Raw genomic sequence first — 12,737 nt, 5'->3', positions numbered from 1 at the left:
TTTTTTTTTAATATATATATAAACTAGCTCCAAGCAGCTCATGAAGCTCTCTGAGAGATCAGGTGCATAGATTTCAACACGTCTTCAGTCCATAAGTGTTTGACTGATACAGCACAGTACTCTCGTTCATATAAATATTTGAAGTTAGAAAAACCTTCTGTTTTTAATTCTGTTTAAAAAAGCCAGTTTAAGCTAACTTCCCAGAGCAGAATGGTTCTTTCTCATCGCTCCCCACCCCTAAATCTGTGTGCAGCTCTGCTTCTTGTACATAGACACCACCGTGAGTGATGGGTTCATGTAGCCACTTGGCCCTTCTTGCTTCTGGTGGACCTGTACCAGCAAGAAGGTAGTAGGGGCCTGATCCAGAGCCAAATGATTTTGCAGAGCCTCCCTGAAGGACACTGGGAAAACAGAGTTGTACAGTTCCCTGCAGATCAGTCACTTCCTTGATTTCACACATGTGTTTCTAAGGAATTCAGTCGTTTTCCTCATCCTTCATGCAATCTCTATCTCGTTTCAGCAATTTTACCGATCACTGCCAGGATACCAAAGGACCTGTAGACTCCACTGGTAACATCAGCCTGTATGTCCAATTCATACAAAAGCTTTCTCATTGCATTTACTGTTTTCTGAAAATGTAGACCTATGTTTTTATCTCTCTGTTGTTACAAAGCAGGAAAAATGTTGTTTCCAATTAGAGTGTACCCTTATAAGCTAATATTCAAGAGATAGGAAATACAGATACTGTTCAGATTCTTGTCATCTTGTAGCATTGGTAAAAGCTACAAGAAAGAAAATCCAGAAAAAAATGTCAGCAATGTATAAATTGCAACTGACACTAAAAAAATTCTGAGATGCCTAGCTTAACAAATGCAGAGCTAGAAACTATGTGTAAGAAGCAGCAAACAAAGAAAACAACATCTAAATGTCAGAAAAATCAAGAGGCTGATTCTGTAATCAGTGAGGGCTAAAGCCTTAGCAAAATAGAAGGCATAAGATAAAAACAGACACTTGAATTCCAGGATATGCTTGTTTGTTTTTTTTTTCTTCTTCTAGTCTCCGCGATTCTCTAATAGGATGTTTCCTTGCCTACACTTTAGTACTGAAAATACCACCCTTCTGCTTACCAACCTACCACCCCTACCACAGCGCTGATGAGCTCAGTTATCATCGGCAGTCACAAATAGAGAGGAGATGGCTGAGGTACTCCTATCCCAGTCTTTAAATTCAAGATTAATAAACCCAAGCACCAGCAAAAGTCAGAAGTAATTTTTCAAATGCAGATCATGTGCCAGCAGCAACTAGAGCTCTGCAGAAGACTGTGACAAGTGTGACTCACTGAATACAACTTCGGTTCCAGCACGGCTTGATAATAAACGATAAAGTCATCGCCATCTGATGCGTGCTCTATGGCTTCTGTTAAACACATCGGCAGTCACAGCGCAGCTCCCACTGAACAAAACCTACAGTCATAAGCACCACAACCTGGGTGCTTTCCCGTTGTCCCCGTCCTCGTCGCCGMGCGGTGGCCGCCTCGCTCCCTGCTCGCTGCAGGGCGAACTGCACCGTCGTCGTCCCTCGCACCAAGGCACCAAYACCCCAAGGAGATACCCTCAGTCAAACCTGAGGTCACACGAGGTACCCGCAGCAGCTAGCCCAAGGTAGCTAGACGAGGTCAGTCCCGTGTCCCTCGCCGGCRGTTAAGCGTGACCGCTGGTTTGGCTCGTAGGAACCACCAGCAGCATGACTTTCCTCCGCGCCATCAGCAGGAGAGCTGAAGCACACTGCTTGCAGGCCGTGGCCAAGGAGGTGCCAGCCCTGGCGGCTTTGGTAAGACGGGAGGCTGCTCTGGACTCCCCGGCGAAGCGGCTCTGCGGAGCCGGGGCCGGCGCCTCCCCTCGCCGGCTGCCCGGGGAGCTCCTGCGGGAGCCGTCCCGCGCCTGCGCCCTGCCTTGCCCCCCGTTTCCCAAGCGCAGCAGGCTTCTGGCACCACTTTTCCAGGAGAAATTATTGCAGGAGCAGGAAATCTACGGAAGGAGCAAAAGGCTACTTCCACCAAGACGAGCGAGCTCGAAAGCTTGCCCGGCGCGGGGTCTTGTACCTCTTGACGCTCRGAATGAAAAGTGGCTGCAAAGTCAAGGAAGAGAGGCTGCGCCTCCTTTAACTTAGGCTTTGTAACTTTTTGCATGTTGTTTGTTTTTTTAATTCKGCTCATACAAGCGGAGACAGTCCACGCCATTACCTTATTGCCCTCTGCTTGTGGCTTAGTGGTTTAGGCGCATGTTTTAATGTCAYTGCCCTTAACAGGAAACAGGAAGCTGTGGAATGCAAAATATCACTCTAGGGAAAATAATGCTGCCTAACAAAACCCGAGTGATTTCGAGTGTATGTAAAAAGGCAGATAAGCCAGAGAGGCTCACTTGGAAATAGTATTTGGTGAATAAACTTTTTTTTTTTTCACACTGCATTATTTGAGGTGAGGTGGATATATACGGAGAGGCTGACTTGCGCAGGAGGTTTGTTACTCATCACTTACTTCTCAGACGTTGCTCCGAGCAGACACAATAYGCAAACAAATCCAGCGGGCGCCAGCATCCCCAGCAACGAGGGGACGTCCAGCGGAGGCGACCTGAAGCCATGCTTTTTCTGCAGGGGTGATACAGAGCTGACAGCGACCGCATGAGGTCTAAGGAAAGTAGGTAGCTAYTTATCCTTGGGGTGAAGTTACAGGTGGTCAAAAAGCAAGCTTGAATGTAGTAGATATTCATTATTCACTAGTGAGAAATCTTTCCTGTTAAAATTGTAAGGAAACTACTTCTCTTAGCATTATATTGAGGACTGAGGGACTTAATGGAGAAAACAATACAGGGTTTCCTCATTACCTAGAAAACAGGTAAATGCTGGGGTAGCAGCAGCCCGGCACAGCCTTGAACGCCAGCGTGTATGTAAGAAAAACGGACACTCTGCTTGCGAGGTGTTCATTCATTTAACCTGGAATTTACTACTCACAACAAATCTATCCTTACTGACTGAGTCCATCCTCACCAGCGAACGGTTAATTTTGCTTGAATATGCACTGCAGGAACGAATGAAGACTTTTCCACATTTGTAACTGAATTTTGGCCATGTAGAGTAATTATAGAGAAAGTATATTAAATAAAGTGCACTTTAGCTTGCATGTTGCAGAGCCTTCCCTTGGCAGATACAGTTATTTCCAAATACACTGCTAAGGTGATGTTGCTCTGGCATAAACTGCCCCAGAAACATTATTGGAGTGACTTTAAGCCAGTACCCACGGACAAGAAAAGTCAGTCTGTCTTCCACAAGAGTGTAACTATCCCTAAAAGCCCAAGGTGCTGACTTGCTTGATGGGCAGTGAGAGCGGAAACATTGAATTACATGGTGCCACAGCAAAAAAAGACTAAAAAAGAAGCTGTGGCTCCGCTGACAGGTGAGGTAACCGCACCGAGCATATCTCTGGGATGCAGCTGTCCCAATTTGGGGAAAACACCCACATTCAATTYAGGTCAAAAATATAAAGGACACTCCTGTGTCTTTAGTAGAAAAAGAGAGTAAATTTTAATAATGTAGGTATGAGACATAACCCCTGCTTTATTAACAGCTTATCCATAGATTTTTTCTTCTTTTATCTGAATGCTTATAATAAAATATTAGTGGGAAAACATAGGCCACCAGTTTCAAAGATCATGCTTCGTGCTGACCACAGCATGGGACAGGTACAGCTTCCTAAGAGAACATCTGGCATTACATTTGGCAGCGTGCGTGTTATGATTTTGTTTCTTCTGGACATCATYTTTATATTTTGAAAGAAGAAAAAAAACATTTGCCTGCTGCTCTCCGTGCATACCTCAGGTCTATTCATTTTATTTTGTTGTTTTTCATATTCCAAAGTAAATATGTTCTTCCTGAAAATGTTTGGTTCTCTTTACGCACTGGGAAAAGTTTGCTGCTGGCTGTTACTTTCTCTTTTGTTGAAAAGGAGCCCAAATCTGCAAAAACCTTACACCTGTGAGTAATACTCAAATAAATGTGACACTGCACAGAGATTAATAACATGAGTAAGGATTGCAAAGCCAGCCAGCCATTAGGTATGAAAATACTCCTGAGCCTGAACAGGAAACGGCAAAAATGGAAGTTAAAAGTAAAAAAAAAAACTAGGAAAGAGAGAAACCTGAATGCCAGGCCTTTATATCCTAGAGTCTATTTTCTGCATAGAATTTGCAGGTAAACTAATTGCAGACACTGATGTTATGTCCACAATCAAGTGTTGAACAGTGAATGTCATTTAGCTACTTCTGTGCTTGATACGTGGATATAAGGAGATGATTAATGCTTACTTTATTTCAGTTGCACCTGGTCATCAATACTGCCTGCAGAAATTACCCCTCAGTATCTAAAATGTCCAAAGTAAAAGAGATGTTGACATGCAGGTGACCTCAATAGTATGTCACCATTATTTCAAAGCATCAGAAGAGAAAAATACCCTATCTGTGTCAGTTTCTTAACTCTAGAGGACTTGGGTCAAATCATTTCCATGAAGATGATACCGTAAATGGAAGTGTCCAAAAGCGAGCTCGAGTCTCAGAGTGAGACCTACTGCCAGATGCACCAGCTAGGTTCTGCCGCTTCCACTGAGATATAGCGAAAGCTCACACCAAGGTCACTAAAGGAAGAAAAGGGTCCCAAAACTGTGATCCCAAGTACAAACGGCAGTTCAAACATTGCAAGAGGGGCCAGCTCTGGAGAGCAGCGCCAGTGAACACTTCTCGCGAAAAGGGACGGCCCCCAGCGGGGAGGGCTGCTCTCGGTCGGACAGGGTGGGAYCTGATCCTGCTAAGCTTCTGCTCACCTAGCCGCATTTTCACAGGAGGTCYTGTGGGATGTCAGTTTGAATAATTGGACTTTTCATGTTACTTCCAAGCAAAATATAGGCTTTTTTTTTTTTCCAATGGACAACACAAGGGTAGATACAGGCTTTCCARTAGCCTGTGTCTGAGATTGGCAAAGTGTTCAGATTTGTTTTCCATCCATTGCCATGTCACTTCAATTATTAAATAGAAGGCAAAGTGAGAAAACAGAARTTTGTTTTTGGTTTTCACTAATCCTTTTGAATGAAAATGATGGAGGATCTCATGGGCTTTTTCTGTTTTTTTTTACACTTTTTTCYATTTAAAAATAAAACGCATACAGAAGCGTATGGAGCGGCAGCGTTGTCTCTCCTGGGCTGCGGAAGCATGGACCTTCCCAGCTCCCCGCAGCAGCCAGGGGCTGAGGTGACTTGTGCTGTGTYGCACCAGCTGACCAGGTAGCGGTCACGAATGGTTCTGGTGCTGATGCTGCTTGAAAGTCATGGTAAAAACAGTGAAAATCATGGCAGTCAGGCTTTTGCCTGATATCCCTCAACTACAAGGCTAAGCTGTCACTTCAGAGGCGTAGAGGCTCAGCGTGCGTACATTAGGGGTGGAAATGATGCAAAGTTTCCAGAATAACTCCCACTTCTCCATACCCCCTACCACCATGGTGAAAAGGCTCTTCGCTAAGTCACGCTATCTTCAACAGCTAAAAGCCTGCATTAAGATATACTCATTCCTGAGTTGTGCTGTTGGGTACAGCTGTCTCCAGAACATTAAGAATTAGGAATACCTTCTTTAGATAGAAAAAGTCTTTAATGAAAAATTTTTTCAGTATAAATAAATCTCCCAGCAAAATCAGGTTTGATACACTAACTTTCAGTTACTTCTACTATCTCTTCATCACAGAATATATTATTTTGATATGCACAAATTTTCATACATGCAATTGCTGTTTCGTAGTCTTACTCTTAAAGAGGTTTTTTTTTTGCTTTATTTGTGCAAGTCAATTACAACAATGTAAACCTGAGATTATAGTGCAAGAATATAGGATTTTTCCTTGTCTGTGCTCAGGTTTGCTTCCTGATATGAAGTCTAATATGTGTGCATGAAAAGCACTGGTATGGAAGATTCAATTTGTTGAAAAAGCATAGTCATTGATTTGTGATTCTTTTCTTCAGCTGTAGCCTCATCCATTGTATTAATGCAAATCAAAACACTTTCTTTGTGAAACAATAGCTTTTATACAATTGTATGGCATTTTTATTACAGCTCCATTTCATAGAAGGTACAGATTTACTTTAGAAATTCATCTTCCATGCTTTCATTTTTTCTCTTTTTTTTTGAGTAGTGTAGAGTTTAGCCCCAAACAAATATTTTTCAAGCAAATTTAACTAGACTTTTCTTAACCGTGAATAGTCCTGGCTGCTTATGTTTCAGTTTCTGTGGGAGTACTTGTGTCAGCCATGGTAGTGTTTGGTCCTGCAAAACCCAAGAGAAGATGTTACTGCTATGAGCGTGTGTATGTGCTGGGCACTGCCTCAAAGAGACTTGCTTCTACATCTTTGTATAATTCTCAGACTTCTAGACCTTTGTTTTCAGAAAATACCCTTCTCACTATTTAATGACTGCCAGCTTCAGAATCTGTTTCCTTTAGGCTRGCTCCAACGCTTCCCTGATGCCAGATTTCAGTACCACAAGAAGGCCACCCGGCAGATTCAATTACAGTGTGGGAGAAGACAGGTGAATAAGATGGCAAGTTGCAGCCGTGGTGATAAAACCTACTATGCTTAAAGAGAATCCAGAATAATACACTTCAGAAAGGAAGATTTTTACCTTAAATACTGTGAAAAATGGAAGAGCAGTTGCCTGAATATAAAACGAGGCCGTGGCATATTCTCTTGCATGTGTCATTTTTATAGAGTATATCTTTCGGAAGCTGGTTAGAGCTGAGATGATAACTTGCATGTCAAGCAAACTGTCTTAATTTCCTTGTTCTTGCTTCACTTCTAAGATGTCCCCACCCGGTGTGTGTTCTAACAAACATGTTTGTCAAYGAAGAAATCACAGCAAATGCTCAAGTTAATGATAGTGTTAACTGTTAGTTTGGCATTCTGCTCTGGCTTCATTGGCAAATTTGTCTATGATGATAGCCAGAAACAGTCATACTGAGACACTTGCCTAAGAAGGAGAAAACATTTACAGGCTCAGGGAATCCRTGTGATGCTGTGCAGCCCAGTATCACAGTCAAAGTTAATTTGAATTTAGAGTGTTTTAATATTAGCGGTTCTGATTGGGGATGTGTACCTGCACACACTGCTGGCCTGAAATATATAAAAAACCACAGTCATACAGCTCTAATTTAAATCACCTTTGTCCTTTGTAGCATTAGCCATAATTCCATGAAACCTTAAATGCATTGCAATTATAATAAACCCCCAGGGCTTTTCTAGCCCATCAGAAATGTAATCGATAAAAAAGGAGTTCCTCCCTTCTCCCCAGTCCCCAGGGTGTAAGGAATTCTTGAACTGGGACAGCAAAACAAATGGTTATTTCAGGAACTCCGCGTTGTAAAGTTAATGACATTATAGCTTCTGCTCAAACAGAGCCTATCGTAGCACGTATAAAAATCTGAAGGCAGCCTGATTTACAGTCAGTCATGCTACACTGGTAAGGAAGTACCCTTGTCAAGAGCAGTTTTAATTACTGCCACGATGGAATTGCTTAAATGAGGAAAACCTGAAAGGGTGAAATGGGGAGAAAAAGGTAAATTCAGAAAGAGAGGGAAAGAGCTGTAAGGGAAAGAAGGAGACAGTAAACTAGGTAATATGTTCTCATTTCAGGGTTCACTGGAGATAATAATCTTGAATGTCTTGCTCATTCCTGGATCTTCATGGTCAAGGAGAAAATATCTAACCAAGGCCCTTCAATTTGCAGCAACAATAAAATGTCTTCTCTGCACCAATATGAACACCACTTCTAATTTACAGCTCCAAAATCTTGGTCACGTTTTCACTTTGGACACTGCGTAAGAGCTCTTGTCTGTGCAGGGGCCAGAGTCACACCGAATTGCAACTATTTTTAAGCACGCAGCGTCTAGCTGTAGGTGGGCTTTCAGGTTAATTAAATCAGACAAAGTAGATCTTTGTAAATTTTGAGTGTTTGTCCTGACAATATCATCTTCTGATGTGCCTTTGTGTTAACAATGTTCAGATTTGGAAAAGTAACAAGGGTGAGAGATTTGGTACCCTTCAGTGTCCGTGGGCTTCCAGGCTTAAACCTTTCTGCCTTGTGGAAACATCATATTTTTTATGGAGCATAAGCGCATCAATAAGGGCAGTATTTTCCACATGATAGAGGTGAGTTGTACAGCTCAGTCTCATTCCCAGCAAGACTCTTTGCCAAGAGAAAAATAACATAAGTAAAGCCCATCCAGGCCATGTGCAGCCAGAGTGGGAATCTGGCTCTCTGTGTACAAGATATGTAACAGTGTATTTTCTGTACCAAATGTAGACACTTCTTCAGACCCCTCCTCAAGCCCCTGAGCATCCCTCAGCTGCTGTCCTGACTAAAGGCAATGCGTGGGTGTTTTCTGAGAGGGGCGCTTTGCATTCGGTTCCACTTAGCTCAGGAGTTAAAACTGCATTGCAGCAGGCTTATTTCAGTTGAAAAATTTCAGGTGTAATAAACCAGCCACAAAGTTTGGGTCAAGCGCTCCTAATTTTGTGACAGGGCTGTTTTTCCCCCTTCACTTGGCTGTGTGAACTCTTCCCTTAGAGCTCTGCTTAACGTGATTCAGGTGTGAGCAAAAGCCAACCAGAAGCTCTGCAGTGGGGTTTCCCTCTCCTCGGGCCCCCCTGAGCAGGAGATACGGCAGGTCCTTGCAGCACCCCAGCTCAAGGGGCACCAGACCCCAAAACGTGGGGCCAGAGGGGCAAGGGAGCAGGGCACCTCCTTTGGGCCTGGCAGTGGGACAGGGCACATGCAAAGAGAAAGGATTCAGCAGCTCCATGCCGTCTCTTTTCCGAGTTGTGCCAGAAGGCCCCTCCTTGCAGGGTCACACCGTAAGGCAGGATTTACCATAAAGCTGTTTACAGTAATAGGCTTGGTGACTCATGCAGATCCCCCCTCCTGGCTGAGTTTTCCCTTCGGGAATAGAAGCCAATGGATTTCAAATGTTGTGTCATGTTCCACACAGCATTAAAGCAGAAAGCCCAATATAAACATCAAAGTGTTATACAGTAACCTGGCCTTACTATGTATTTACTACAATATACCAAGTACTTGATGAGTTGTCAATGTTTGTAAAAAGATAGATGTACCTTGAGTAGCCTTTGAGCTGGAGTTTGAAATTAAAAAAAACACCCCATYCTTCTATAGCTCATGCTGCTCAAAACTGAAAGGCATTGGGGGAATTAATTATAGATGACAATGAATTATCTCATCTATAAAAGAAAGTGTTGGATGCTAAGCCAGAATGCCACTTTTTACATATTTAAAGTATCAGAATCCTGTGTCTCTGAGGATATTGAGAAATATTTTACCACACAGACTTTAGGTAAAATTGAAATGTTCTAATTTATGGTCACTTAAGAYGTATTTATTGAAAATTCGCCTTCCAAAAGAGTAGCAGTGGCTTTTCTTGRTTTCAAAAGTCAACTTTGTAGTCTTCTAATCTGACCTGAAGCCTATAAATTAAAACTTATCCTGCAGTGAGTTATCCCTTTTTCTTCCACCTTCCTTTCGAAATATTAATGCTCCACACATCTGTATTGGCACRGAGGTACATCAGCAATTAAAGTTACTTGCAGATGCGTGTTTTATAGTGTGTTGTAAAGCTTTTTTTCCTAAACGTCCTTTTGCTCTGCAGCATGTGTGAACTGAACTGAATGACTTTCTCAGTGTCTTGCTGCACTCAGCCATTGAGAGTAAAGGCTCTTCCTCTGTCTGGCTTTGCTGATGCTTGTGCATTGAGCATTGTTGCTGCATTTCTAGCTTTCACAGATGGATTGCTAGGAAATGTGTGAAACTGCCTTGGGCACCAAGAAAACAGGGGCATCAAGCCAGGACGTTGAAAGAATACTTCCAACAAACGCAGCTGCAACGTGCCGTGCTCCACACTGAGCTCGACTCTCCTACCCTTGCTGGCTCCCTTCGCCAGCATTTTAAGTGCAGGCAAGTTGGGGAATTACAGAAAAAGTGCAAAATGAAATCTCCGTTAAAGCATGTACAGATTCTTTGCTCAGTGCTGAGAGTCTATGTATTCCTACATGTGAGATGAGCAATGAAAGTGCTTGGACCAGAGCATCTTTCATCAGATCCCAGCCTGTTAGCTCCAAAGCACAGAGAGGGCAAGGAACAGTACGTAGATACCAAAAGTAGGCAGTGACTGGATTTCGATTWTTTTTTTTATCCACATTGATTCTTCCTGTTTTGAACTTTGACTGAATTGGTCACTCATCATTTGTTTTGAGTGGTGGTCTCCAACAATTCAAAATATGTTGAGAAGAGAAATTGAGGGCAGGAGAACAGGCAAGGCTGCTCAGCATCAAGCTGTAAGGAGAAGATGGGAATTACCACTCCATCTCAATGCCTAGTAAACTTGAGGAACTCTACAAGCAGAGGAAGCCAGTCCAAATTTGGGTCTAAATCAGGAGCGAGTGCGGTTGCCAAATCAACTAATAACAGGCTCTAAGAGACATACCTATCCCTAGAGAAAGAAGAGAGCTGGAGAATAAAAAAATCTTGCAAAATTGCAGCTAAATGACAAAATTACAGATGCTATTTGAGCTCTTAAGGAATTCTTAACAAATGGAAATATGTAATGCTAACAGAAAGGACATAAATACAGCCTATGTCAGTGTAAACTTTTCTGTAGCAAGATGGAGGCATCATTTGTCTACCTTATAATATTGCCATCTCTGTATTCTCTAGATATTGCAACACAGGTCATCATTCTGCATGCACCTGGAATGAGAAAAGCTAGAGCTTCTCAAGCCCATCAGGAAGAGAATATGGAAATGTACCATGATAGAAGCAGATGGTATCCCCACCACCTAGATTAATATTTACATTTCAAAAACTTCATCTCAAAAAGACCTAGTAGAAATGGAAGGGGCATAGAAAAGTTATAAAAATGATAAGAGTACAGGGAAAACTGTCCTGGTAAGAAAGCTGGGCTGCAGAGGAAGACAAACATGTAGAAAATAAACTAGCAAATTCTGTTTCATACTACAAGGACAAGAGAGGGAGCCAGTGGAACTGATAATCTGTAATCACAAAACTAATTAAATCGCYATGCTTTGTCTTTATACAATGCATAATTAATCTATGTCACAGATGTTCAAGAGTCAAGAGAGATTAGACRATTATATACATAATATGAGCATCTGCAGCCATATGATACAGCACAGAAATGCTCGTGTTGTATGATATTACCCAGGTATTCACTACCAGAGTTTTGAATGAAATTTCTCTTATAAACGGGTTATTTCATAACTCCTCTGCACTAGGTTTGCAGTAGCTTTGAGCAGCTGGCAGGCAGCTGCCATCCTGTGCTCCTGATGCTGCTGACTTATTRGGCCTTTTCTGACCCGTCATTTATTCCACTTTAATTTAGAGAGAGACGTGCACATATATCAACCTCACACAACAGAAACTCTCCTGAAGGAAAAATAATTGATTTAGTTCTTCATATGGTTTAAAACAAAGACTACATTTCAAAGACATTGATTTTTATATACATATGAAATATATAAATATAAATTCTGCATATAGTATACAGAATTAGTCATAGGCTCTCTCCCTCAGAAGGCTGGCTGCCTTTAAGCAGCTCCTGCCTTTGAAGACCCTGAACTCTGGATGTGACAAAATCATTAAGTTTGTATTTTAAAAGAATTACAATGAACACTAAAGAGAGACCCTACTTCCCACATACAAACTTTCTAGTGATAAAGAGCCTTTTCAGCCTGTATAATCCTATTTACTGTTCTTAATTGGAGAGCTGTGTTTGTCAAAAAGTACAGAAGTCTTCAGTTGTTTGGAAGTGAGTCTGGCTCATCAGCTCCCAAGGGAAGAAAAGAACTATTTATTTTAACCGCTAAGCCTAAATACAAACTGCACAATAAATCTGTCTGTCCAAATACTGACCTATTTCATGTAATGTCAGGATGCAGCTAGCCTTGCTGTGTAAGGCTATTGTTGCTATTAGAGAAAGTAAACCTTATTAGGGGACCGGCTAACCAGCTCCCAGGACGCGGCCSCGGGAACACCACGCCGGCGTTGCTCCTCTGCATTGCTCCTACCATCACAGCGCGCAAGGAGGCTGAAAATGAACCTCAATTGCCTGGCTCCATCTAGTGTCTGGGAAGCAAATCTTCAAAACCCGCGCCCGTGACTTATGTAAAACCCCTCCGCGTCGCCGCTTCCRCGCGGAGAGCCAGCCGTGCGCGGCGGGCAGCGAGGGGTCACGCGGGGCCAGACGCTCGTGGCCTAAATCTCGGTGTTTCCTAGATGGATCTGCCAAGCGGGGCAAACCCAAACCAAAGGCGTTTCTGTGCCCAGGAGCCTACGCTGTGCCAGCGGCTTTTTGCTCCAGCGCACAGATAGCTGGAGCGTCTTTGCGAGGTGACGGGATGAAACGGGCTTGTGTGAGGCAGCTATCGATCTGGGCATGTGAAACTTGTCAGGAGATCGGTGCCTCCACTGGGAAATTTCCTAGGGTCAGCAATGGCAAACCACTGCTCCACATTGGAGGAGTTTATGGAGGTTATGCTTTTAAATTCCTCAGGAATGCACCGAGGTCTGATTTCCAAGAGGAAAATGCCTCTGGCACTTCCAGACAGAAGAYGAAAAGGTCCTACGCTC

At 42.8% G+C, this 12,737-nt stretch overlaps 1 protein-coding gene across 1 annotated transcript in view; it reads left to right on the top strand.

Annotated features, from left to right (window-relative positions):
• Positions 1-5,255: 5,255 nt before the first annotated feature.
• Positions 5,256-12,737, top strand: part of KIT (KIT proto-oncogene, receptor tyrosine kinase) — a 111,852-nt gene continuing 104,370 nt past the window's right edge. The window contains exon 1 of the mRNA XM_085322827.1: positions 5,256-5,326. Coding sequence (XP_085178953.1) covers positions 5,256-5,326 — 71 coding nt within the window. The remainder of the gene's footprint in view (positions 5,327-12,737) is intronic.

The sequence above is a fragment of the Rhea americana genome, unplaced genomic scaffold (genome assembly GCF_003343005.1).
Source record: "Rhea americana isolate MKP2758 unplaced genomic scaffold, rheAme1 scaffold_8, whole genome shotgun sequence".
Lineage (NCBI taxonomy): Eukaryota > Metazoa > Chordata > Aves > Rheiformes > Rheidae > Rhea > Rhea americana.
This window is presented reverse-complemented; position numbering and strand designations above follow the sequence as displayed.